At 38.7% G+C, this 11,971-nt stretch overlaps 2 protein-coding genes and 1 non-coding gene across 3 annotated transcripts; all 3 read left to right on the top strand.

The window, feature by feature from the left end:
* The first annotated feature begins 2,625 nt into the window (after nucleotides 1-2,625).
* Nucleotides 2,626-2,707, top strand: trnas-cga (transfer RNA serine (anticodon CGA)). Its single transcript has one exon. It is a non-coding gene; the product is annotated as a tRNA-Ser (tRNA).
* A 531-nt stretch (nucleotides 2,708-3,238) lies between these two features.
* Nucleotides 3,239-8,054, top strand: nabp1a (nucleic acid binding protein 1a). Its single transcript, XM_020611064.1, has 6 exons — nucleotides 3,239-4,384; nucleotides 4,610-4,748; nucleotides 4,944-5,015; nucleotides 5,482-5,566; nucleotides 5,793-5,858; nucleotides 6,479-8,054. The coding sequence occupies exons 1-6, from the start codon at nucleotides 4,285-4,287 to the stop codon at nucleotides 6,680-6,682; spliced, it is 666 nt and encodes a 221-aa protein (XP_020466720.1). The 5' UTR covers nucleotides 3,239-4,284; the 3' UTR covers nucleotides 6,683-8,054.
* Nucleotides 8,055-8,195: 141 nt separating this feature from the next.
* Nucleotides 8,196-11,971, top strand: LOC109966313 (C-X-C chemokine receptor type 2-like). The gene is made up of 2 exons (XM_020611063.1): nucleotides 8,196-9,625; nucleotides 9,935-11,971. Exons 1-2 carry the CDS (start codon nucleotides 9,619-9,621, stop codon nucleotides 11,005-11,007), a joined length of 1,080 nt encoding a protein of 359 aa, XP_020466719.1. The 5' UTR covers nucleotides 8,196-9,618; the 3' UTR covers nucleotides 11,008-11,971.

The following is an 11,971-nucleotide window of genomic DNA, read 5'->3' as shown; positions in this document are numbered from 1 at the left end:
GTACCTGGTACTACCAGCGCTCCTAGAACACTGCTGCCATCAAATAGTGACACCCAGTGGACGCCAGGGTTCTGGAGAGAACAGTGTGTAATGCTCAATCCCATTTGCAGACTATGTCATTTATTTATCAATGTCCTGGTTAATTTCTGTATTTATTTCCCCAGCTAGGAACATTCCCATAACAGTTAACATTTCCAACAGATTCTACAAATGTGACTAAAGAAATACTGTAAAAATTAAATAAACATTGTGATAATGTTGTCACCATCAAAGAACATCCCTCCTGTTGTGACTGAACATAACATTACCTTCTCTGAACATTATCACGTTCATGAAGGAGGATTTATTGCAGGACTGTTGGATCAGACTGCCCTAGATTTAAACAGGTGTAGGCTTCTTAATAAACTGACAGCTGAGTGTATCTACAGTACATCACCAGGTTTCTAGGCTATTGACATGCACACATACATCACTATTTACATTTGTTTCTTTTAACGGTATATAGATACTTGCCATGTTCTACAGACTGAATTTAATCCGACCTAGTCCAAGTCTATACACTGTGATTTTCTGACAACATTTTTTTACAGATCTAATTTAGAGATTTTACCAGACTAAGTTTCAATGTTGTCTGTAATGGTTAATGTGTTGGTATAGTTTGTGTGTGGGTCCTACATGGGAAGAAGCAACTGTGAACTTTTTTCTTCTTCTTTTTTTTTAACATAGCATTCACTCTGCCTGCACCGCACTTTATGTTACCTACAGACACCACTGCTTGTGCATGTAGTCAGGATGCTGGAGTTGAATGTGAACAGCTCTTTATGTCAACATCTCTCTGTGGTATCTCCAACCAGCATGTCTAGTAACCCCAGTTACTGAAGGGCAGAGATATGGTGGTTTGAGGCCAAAGGTGCCGATGAAGGACACTATTCAGTTTCTCCATTCATGGTGCCAGTGAATAACTCTTTGAAAGTCAGCCAGACTAACAGAATAAAAGTGAAAAAAATCGGAATATTTTCCACAACAGTATATATGTTGGTTGTGAGACATTTAAATCAGACTAAATATCAAGTGTGTAAAACCATTCTTGAGCTTGGGACAATAGTTTGACAATGTAAACTTAACACAGGGTCTACTTACCAATACTATTTACTCACAAACCCATTAAAAACATACTTGGAGTGGAAGGTGAAGCTGTTGCAGGTGTACAAACATCCACACTGAAACAGGGGGTATATTGCATCTGAACCAGTCTGTCACTGTGGCTAATCTTACTCTGCTCTGTTTAGTCATACAAGATAAAGACTGGTGCAGGCCAGCAGAATCGGGTTGGTCCCTGTGGATGGAGAAAGGTGTGCTTATATAATGGAGGAGACCATGGGAGACTACAGACAAACACAAGGTAACATAACATTTTTGATACCAATGTTTTCAGAGGATTTCTAACTTTGCTCTTTCTGATATCAGATAAACTACTTATTTTTGTTGCTGCTCTTCTTGAACATGATTTATGATGTGCATGGTGAACAGTGTTCTACTTCACTGAGAGCTGAATTTAACGAAGCATTGGGTTATGCTTTGTTTAGATGAGACTAGGAAAACTTAATTAATAGGTGCATAAAATTTCTACTATATGCTGAAATACTGAAACTGGACCATATTGCATAGCCAAGATCTTGTCAAACAGCATCCATCTGGAGCAGATTAAGGCACTGGGGGTGGGGTGGGGGGTACAAAGCAGGATTTCACAGGCAATAATAGTGTTATTATCCTCATGATGGGCCACTGATTTACATGTGCTAAATAAAACTTGACCTATTAACTTTGGAATATGATGCTCTTATTCCCACAGAAAGAATGTTCTAGGAACTTCTTAAAAAGTTCATGCTTAAAACATCACGGAAACATTATTAATGTTTTTGTATCCTGATAGAAATGTTAGGGGAACATTCTTTTGACACTAAGTGACATTCGGATAATATTTTAATTGAAATGTTTTGAGAACATTAGGCTGCTAATGTTTTAAAACATTAACAATCTTATACCCACAGAAAAAATATTCTAGGAACCTTTTAAAACTCCACACTAAAACATCATGAGAACATCCTACAGTGTTTTCATAACCAACTACATTCTAAGGGAACACTTTTAGAAACAAAAATTTCATAGCTAGATCAGTATTATTTGTTTTAGCATGTATTTATTGTATTATATGCATCAATTAATTTTTGTGTATTCATTTATGTAGGCTATTTTCCTTTGGCTATGATATTACTCTTTTTTAATGTATGTATTTATTATATTTTTTTAATTTTACATTGAGTAATGTACTGTATGTATTTATTTCAGAAATGATTCATTCATGTATTCCGTTGTTCACGAAATTATTTATTTATTCTTTTATTTATTACAGTATTGAATTAGGCTATGCATTTATTGGTACTTAAATATGTCGTTGTCCACAGTATGCTGCCTTTCTAAAGCTATTCCAAAGTTTAAAAGTTTCGGAAAGGGGTATATTCTTCTCAGATTCCGTGATTGAGTCGTAGTGCAGTGGTGTTTGCTATGACTAGCAGGTTGTGTATGTTTTTAAAAAGACATCTGCGGAGCTATGCATGCAATGTAGTCACGGTGGCCGAGAGGTTAAGGCGTTGGACTCGAAATCCAATGGGGTTTCCCCGCACAGGTTCGAATCCTGTTCGTGACGGTCTTTTTTTTCCTGTTTCTACATAACAAATTGAAACCATTTGGTTTAAATGCAATTTAATAGGCTACTTTTTTTGTCAGTGACAACTATGAAGCTGCTATTTGCGCTCCACTGTGTTTCAGGTCAAATGCAATAAATCAGACAGCTAATGATCAAAGTAATAATTAGCCTCGATGACATAACGAATAAAATGACTTGTTAAAATAAAACACCATCACCATCATGGGTGTATGAGACGGTCATTATTATTGTCATTTATCACCTCTCATACACGCTCTCCTATTATGAGACGGTCATTATTATTGTCATTTGTCACCTCTCATATACGCTCTCCTATTCTCGCGTTGTTAGTGATTACAACCCATTTGGTAGAAACCAACCACTTTCCTTCTTTTCTGTAAAACAGTCATTTGTAACTGTATTCTGGTAATCGTCTGTTGACACCTGGTAGTCGCCAATATCTGCCGATTCAACTACATAAAAGCACACACAGGCTATAGCTATAAAAGTGCAATTTGTAAACCCCTTCCCTATGCAGGATAATGGAACTGACCGTCTTAAATAAATAAACCGGCAGCGTTCGCTGACGTAGATTTTGGAGACATTGTGGGGAAGGGAAATGCGAGAAGTGAACAGTTTGTGCAGGTTTTAAACTAGCGTTTTAAGCTTCACTATTGTTTAGGCATAAGCAAACAGGACACTTGATATAAGGCTTTTCGAGTAGCTGTAACGTTATACGGGCCAAGTTAGATATAGGCACATTACTCATATAACAAAGCGTTTGACCAGATTGCGCGCTAGCAAAGCTAATATTTCTTTATACTTTAAAGAGGCACACAAAGGAAATACGGTCGATTGAGTTGAACATACTGACGTTAACTGGAGTTGTTTAAACGCGTGACTGAGATAAAAACGCACCTCCAAATATTTAGCAACACAGACAATACTCAGGCGCTTGTTTAACTTGGGTTAGTTAAGCGTTTTGCTAAAGCAGGAACCTCTCAGTTTGATCTCGAGCTTATATTTGTAGGTTTATTCATACTGTTTATTTAATTTCGACGTTTGGCCCATCGTATTACTAACTCGTTGAGCGTTTACCATCGACATTAGTACGGTGTTAATGTTATGCGAAGAATGAAACTGCCACAATGACGCCAATCGTTGAAAGAGAGATGCCTAGAGACCCATATCCCGATGTTAAAAGAAGGTAGCTAACTGCGCGCAAGCTAACGTTTAGCGAAGTATTACTTTGCAAAGCTATTGAGCAAATTTGGTCACACGGCCAGTGTTGGCTGCCTTGAAGGAGGCAGTTATCGTTCACCTCCTTTCTTTCAGTGTCACACGCGTTTAATAGTATTTGACTTGAGTCGAGTCGACTAAGTAGCTGGCCCTCGTGTCTATAGACGACAACGTGAAACCTACATTGTTTGGAGTAGGGATAGTTAGCATTTGGCTAACAGGCTAATTAGGTAGCCGAGCTAAAGCTAAGATTGTAGCTACCCGTTACAAAGTAACGATAATTGCTGCTGAGGTTAAGTGACAGGAAGCGGGACGAACAGTGGTTGTTTTCTTCTAGAATGACAATGGCAACTCCCACAAATGATGCTTTGTTCTTGATAAAAGATGTGAAGCCTGGGTCGAAAAACCTGAATATCGTATTCATCGTTTTGGAAATAGGTAAGTAGTTGGACCGAGCGTCTATCCCCGCACCATACACAGGTGTATGTTTTTTCTTAAAGGGGACAGAGGAAATGTTAACTTTCATCACTTGAAGCAAACTTTCCCGTCAACAGGGACTTAGATTACTGATTGACATTTCCTTACAACTGCATGTCAGCAATTTGAAGTGTTTTGTGCCGTTTTATCTTTTTGTTAAACCTATCCTTGTTTTGTTTCCATTAGGACGAGTAACCAAAACGAAAGATGGTCATGAGGTGCGCTCATGCAAGGTGGCAGACAAGAGTGGGAGCATTGCTATCTCTGTTTGGGATGAACTCGGCAGCCTTATTCAGCCAGGGGACATCATCAAGCTGACCAGAGGGTAGAATAGTTCCTAAGCTTAGACAAATGACCTGAACAAAAGCCTACTTTGTTCAGCTGATTTTAAATTTGTACTTTTTACTGAAAGAGCTTGAAGGTGGCAAGTGGTTGTGTATTTGAGCAGCTTGGTTTTGAAATTTTGTATTAACATTTGTAATCTTTTTACACAAGTTTTAATATGTGATTTCTGTGTTAGCTACGCGTCCATATGGAAAGGCTGCCTAACCCTATACACTGGAAGAGGAGGGGATTTGCAGAAGATTGGAGAGTGAGTAAAGTTATTGTCACTATTGGAATCACTATTGGTGAGCAGCAAGTCTTAATGTTTTTCCTTTTTGATTTTAGAGTTCACATCTGAGTCTTGTGAAACATTTAAGCCTACTGGTCAAACCAGCTGACCCAGCACTTCATTTAATATCAAAGTATATGAGCGGAGTAGAGTGGGGAGAATTTCCACTCCTTGCTCATGGAGCTGTTTGCCCGCTCCGCTCAAAGCCACACCAGGCCGCTACACTCATTATCGCTCAGCACTCAACTCGGATTGCATCCCACTCCTCTCAGATCACGCCCACTCACTCCCAAAAAGGGGAAATAATCTGCATGTATTTCTCTTTTAGCATAAAGCATAGCCTTACATCCCAAAGAACTAAAGAATGACTATTGTTTCCAAATAGAAATAATAGAATAATAATGTGTGTGTATAATTGTTAAATCATGCATTGTGTCTCCCTCAGGTTCTGTATGGTGTATTCAGAAGTGCCCAATTTTAGTGAACCAAACCCTGAGCTGCTAACTCAGGCAAACCAACAAAACAAGTCTGTGAGTAGCCATGCACCCACAAACGCATCATAACATTTGGATTAGAATATTCTTAAAAAAATTAGTTTAACTAGTATCCTTCCTTGGCCATGTTACTTTACAGTATTAAGACGTCTTTCAGACATGATCATTTCAATGTCCTATTCTAAAATGTCATGTAATTTGACCTGTTCAACATCCGAGGTAGTAGTGTTAAAGCTAATGTTCTGTTCCACTATTTTAATAGGGCAAACCAGACCAGAACCAGAGGGGAAACTCTCCGCCCAATCAAAATTCAGGTACCCCTGCCCCACTTGGTCAGTATATTTATTTTTTTTTTTTTTTATGCAGACAACCACTGCACTAGCAGTTAACTGACTTAAAGGAAACGGAAGACTTGGGAAGGTTCTGTAGAATAATACACATTGATGGTGTCTGTACAGAATCACTGTAGACTGTTGATGTAGCTGTCAGCACTACAGAAAAACAAATCTGGATGACTGGGGTATGCATAATATATTTGACACGGATGAAGTGGATATATGCTATAGGCAGTACAGAATAGTACCATAGTTTTTATTCGCTTAATTAAATCGGAAAAGAGACATTGCTCATATCTTGACTTAATGTGTTTAGGGAATAGGAGGCATTATTGCAGACATTTTGACCAGTCATAAGTTTAAAACATGTCTTCTGTAAGGGTGTGTCCCAGTGAGCCAGCATGCACAATATACACCCAGAACCCTGATATTAAAGGAGCTAAATGGGAAATGGGATATAGATGATTCATTTTTATGGGATTCATTTTATTTGCACGTGTCCTTTTCTTTTTGTTCCCTGTCAAAATGTCTTGTATGGGAAAAGAACTACGAGTGATGAGATGTCTTTAAGATGCCTGTTTTTATTGGAGGGCTGACTTGTATTTCTAACCTCCCAGGTAATGGTGCCATGCCGCCATTTGCCAACAACCCACCACCTGGTGCACCCCGTGACTCTACATTTGGAAATGCTGGGCGACCGAATGGTCGGTCACCGGGCAATGGAGCAGCTCCTGTTACTCTCTCTGGATCCTCAACAGCTGCAAAGTCCTCGGTTACCATTAGCAATGGCAGGGACCCGCGCCGTGCTAAAAGATGAAATCCATTTTGTGGGGAAAATTATGGGCTTTTACATTTCCCTCATCCCCTTTTTCGCCTTTCTGAGCCTTCTTGATCACAGCCTAGTTTGGCTTTCAAAATAATGAATTAAATTAGACTATTTGCATAATTTTTATTGAGGCTTACAAAGTCAAATGTGTTTGTCATGCATAGGGCTCTCAGTAGGCAGCACAGTGCGAGTGTGATCTGCCACCTGATGCACTGGCAGGACTACTTACATAGTTGAGCCTGGTTGAGTTGTGGTCAGCCTTCTGTGTCTTAACACCGGTGTCCCCTAAATCTTGGTCAATTGCCTGTTTTGTGCCAGTGTTACTTCCCCCACACACACCATCCCACCCCCAACCCTGTTATGTCTTTTTGAACTACACCCTACTTGAACACTTGAAGCACTTTCTTCTCTTAATTTATGTTAGGCCGAAGTTGGCTGTCATTTAAATCAGGAGATCAGTTTCTGCTTTTTAGTGGAAGAGGCCTTAAGTTGATTAAAAACGAGTTCTTGGACTGAGTGCGTGCACACACACATACACAAAATCCTTCAAAGGGTCTTCCTCTCCTAAACTTTATCCCAAGTGAGTGTGTGTGAAAGGAAAGGTGTTACGTTAGAGTTTTTAATGATAGATTGTTAAACCTTTGTTTTGTAAGACGCTTGTTTGCCATCAGTTGTTCTATCAGTGAGGCGGGACCACAAATACTAGGAAAATGGTTCACCGAATACATTTTAGTCATTTTGCTGCCACATCATTTTCTGTAGTTTGAGAGCTAAGTTAATAAAAAGTATATCATGCTGCACAGCTGGTTTAATATTGCCTTGGATAGTGGTTTGGCTCGCATTGGTTTTGACTGATTGTTACCTTTTCCTTGGATTCATACAGTTTGCCACAAGGACCAACAGCACCATAAGCAAACCCTTGTGTGAGGGTTTGACAATAGTTTAAACTGGCATTACCACCTTTAGTGCTCTGTCCTATCACTAGTAAATATAACATATCAAGTCTGAAGTAATGATTTGCTTCTGCAGTACCATCTAGTTCCACTGTGAGAAGTGGGATGGTTGTACCTTTTGACTGGGTTTTTTTAATGTAGTAAATCACATCTTCTCATTCACTGATTTTTCTTTTTTTTCAGTGACTTTTTTTTTTTTTACATTGTGTATTGACACTGAATACAATGGAAATGTGATAATGTCAGGTCATCTAATGTTATACCCATTGCTGCCACTGAGTGTCAGAGAGCACATACACAGCCTGAAGCTGTGTTCTGGGGTATTGTCCTGTTTAAAAACATGATTGTCACACTAAGCACAAACCAGATGGAAGGTCTAGAACTATTTAAGATACTGCCAACAGTGTACAAAGCTGTCATTTATCAAACAATGGCTACTTTGAAGAATCTAAAATATGAAACATTTAGCTTTAACCTTTTTTTTGCTTACTATATAATTCTGTATGTCACAGTTTTAATATCTTCAGTATTAATCTACAATGTACTAAATAAAATCAAAGAAAAGTCGCTGGATGAGAAGGTGTGTTTGAACGTTTGACTCCTGTACTTTCATAAGCTGAACTTTGTGTTAAGGCTTCCGTTTTGAAGCAATGCGTTGCATGTAACATGCCCATGTTTTGTCACATCCTTCGTTTGCACCAAGCACCTAAAAATTATGGCCACGTGTGAGACACCCACACTTTCTACTTGTTTAGTGTCCAAAAGGGTAACAATGCTTTTCAAATTACACAAATGGACCTGTTAACTAATAAAATGGTTTTAAAGGTTCCACAGGATGTAGAAATGGCCAAGCAGGATTGATTAGAGACCATCTGCCATACTGTTCTCATCTATGTACATAAAATAGGCTTATTGGACAGTTTCTGTCTGAAGTTGTCAAAAACCCAGTTCCCATGTGATGTGTGGTTGTGTCATTTTAGTTACGCATGGCCCTAAACCCTGTGTTCAAAACATGTTTACTTTCTTTTCCATTTATGATCAAATTGCAGGACTTGTGACACTGAAATTTGAAACACAAGAAGTGTCTCAGGAAGTGTGATGCTAGTCACTTGTGTCAACACAGGTGCATGTCATGAGCTGGGAACTTCCTCTCAAAAGCAGTAGTCAACCAGAACTGTAGTCACACCATGTGGCGTACGTAGGGTATTTCAATTTGACTGTAGCTTGATAGAGGTCCACATGGAGGTTTCAGCCTGTTGTGGGTTTAATTATTTAAAATACACTATTGATTTGGATTTTCCAAAAAGCATAAGAATTCTGCATTTTTCTTCTGGATAAATTTATTTATAAATAATGGGAATCAAACAGGATATGTTACAAAACCAGGGAACAGGTAGAAACATCACAGCAGCAGTTTTTTTTTTGTTTGTTTTACCAGTTTTAATACACACAGCATCTCTCTGAATATCTATTGATTATTTATACAGTGTTTATTTTGAATTTACCAACCTCACGTGAACTAATGCTTTCTCTTTCAATTCTGCTCACAGTGTGACAGCACATCTCATGACACCAATGATTCAGATAGCCTAATGTGACTTTGACGGGGAAGCAATGTGGTTTAGGAATAACCAGGCAACAGCTATTAAAAATAGCAATCATGTATAAACAAACCTTTAGCATAAGCAGAAAACAATGAAAACTAAAACTAATATACAAATGTACCATTAAAAGTATCGGGCCTACATTGGTGACCATAAATACAACTTCCAACAAAATGAGAAAGAGATGATACATTTGTTTTCATATATGGGAAACCTTAACTTCCTGCTTGAATTCTTGAGCAAGTCAGCAGGTATATGAGGCAAACAGAAAAATGAGCCTATGGTGATGGGAGGAGTTGTGATTAGTCCAGTATTTTGCTCCTTGTCTCCTTGTGACACACTCAGTGCTTGACGGAAAGAAGACAACACCATGAATGGTGAGTAGTTTCATCCCTTGGAAAAAATATAGACCTATTTACTTATTAAATACACATATTTATAGCATATGGCAATTGGACCATTTATAGCTGTTTATAAAATTTGATGTCCTGATGGAAACGTTTTGTAATTGTTCCTTTTGATATTATTTCTTTGAAAACAGTAAAAGTGAGTGTAAAATACTTGTCCCATAAAGAAGCTGTCATATTTTCTGTTCCAAGTTAATGTAATTAGACCTATACAAACAGGTTTTTAATCATTAGATGTATTTTGTATGTCTAACATTTAATCTTGATTTTTGTCCTCAGATCCAAACACCTCTAATATGCTTGACTTTGGTGCTATTTATGATGACCTCAACTTTACTTATAATTACTCTGAGTTCTTTATAAACCCTGACACACAGCCGTGCACATCCTTTCCCATCCCAGATGCAGTGACGGCTGTTGTCAGTGCGTTTTATATCCTCATCTTTGTGTTGGCAATTCCTGGAAATCTGGTCGTGGGGCTGGTGATTGGCTGTAGCAAGCAAGCGCTGCCTCCCTCTGACCTCTACCTCTTCCACCTGGCAGTTGCCGACATCCTGCTGGCCATTACTCTCCCATTCTGGGCTGTCTCTCTTACACAGGGCTGGATGTTTGGAGATGCCTTGTGTAAAATTGTCACCATCCTCCAAGAGCTGAGCTTCTACTCTAGCATACTCTTCCTGACTTGCATCAGTATGGACCGTTACATGGTGATTGTGCGAGCTATGGAGGCTCGCAGGGCTAACCGGCAGTTTATTAGCTGGGTAGTTTGTGCTGCTGTCTGGTCTGTTGGAGCCCTTCTGTCTCTGCCAGGACTCTTCAGTTCGGCCTACTCATCTATAAACGGTAGTCACATTGTGTGTTCTGAACTATATGATGCCAGCAGTGCGGATGAGTGGCGGCTGGCCACCAGAATTCTTCGCCACACTTTAGGTTTTGTTATTCCGTTGGCCATCATGCTACCCTGTTATGGAGTAACCATCAAGCGCCTTCTTCACATCCGTGGGGGGTTTCAACGGCAACGAGCCATGAGAGTGATTGTGTTTGTGGTGGTTGCCTTTCTGCTTTGCTGGACACCATACCATCTTGCAGTGATAGTAGATACATTTTTCAGGACAAAGATAGTGCCCTACCAGTGCCCAGCAAGGATGGCAGTGGATCAGGCCATGTTTGCCACCCAGAGTTTGGGCCTACTCCACAGCTGTGTCAACCCAGTGCTGTATGCCTTCGTGGGAGAGAAGTTCAGGAAAAAGCTGTTTCAGATAATGAGGAAGACAGGTATCTTAGACAGAACATCAGTGTCAAGAAGCAGCAGGTCTTCACTGTCATCAGAAATAACATCTACATTCATGTGAGACCACCAAAGGGATACTTTAAGATTAAAATGTGTTTAAATGATAATAGTAATAAAAGATTCCTACAGTGAAACTACATTATTGAATACATGGTCAGAAACCACCATAAAGTGCCTTCGCGGACCACCAGGGGGCCGCCAACCACTGTTTGAAAACCCCTGCTATATACTTTTCACATAAATTGAATAAATCACTGTAGGATCTCAAGTGTTGGACAACAGATTACTTGTTTTCATAGTTATCAGCATTTTTATCACATCTCATATTTGGTGGATTTTTAATTTCATACATATGAAAAAAAAGTATAAAATTTGCCTTAAAGTTGCCATGAACATTTAGTTAGATTTGTAAATATGTATACTTTGCTCTTATCATTTATTTAACTTGGCTTTGGTTCCAATCCAGCAAGCACCAGGGAAATGCTGCTTAAAGTTAAGCTGTAAACATTTTATTTTTTATTTTTTTTGTGGTTAGGCATTATATCCCCTATCTTACCTCAGTCATGTCTAGTATTGAGGAAGCTGTGGGCAGCATCATGTTTTAGTTTCAAGTGTGGCTACATTTCAACACAGCTCCTGATGCACATCTTGAGGTGGAGCTGAAAGTTCTAAAAAAACGAGAATTATACCTTGAGTTGAGTAATTTCAGTGTTATATGGTGAAATATCTGGCTGATGTCAAGCAAATGTGAATTATCAAGATGTTTTTCTGTCATTCAATTTTCCAACAATATCACTATCCTTTAAAATAAAATTTTATTCCCAGTTAAGATTGTTCTATAACTGTATCAGCCACATAAATATATATAGTGTACAGTGTTGGATAAGGTTTTTATAGTTATGTATTCATATTTTTGTAATACTGTCTGAGTTTTATGTATATTTATCTGAAAACAGTTGTTATTCCCATGCCTAATAATCTGAGGTAGCCTGTCTGTAGAGTTGAAATCAGCATTAAATCTTTTT

This window comes from Monopterus albus, unplaced genomic scaffold, assembly GCF_001952655.1.
Source record: "Monopterus albus unplaced genomic scaffold, M_albus_1.0 scaffold109.1, whole genome shotgun sequence".
NCBI lineage: Eukaryota > Metazoa > Chordata > Actinopteri > Synbranchiformes > Synbranchidae > Monopterus > Monopterus albus.
Note: the sequence above shows the minus strand (reverse complement) of the source record. Positions and strands in the feature narration are given on the sequence as shown.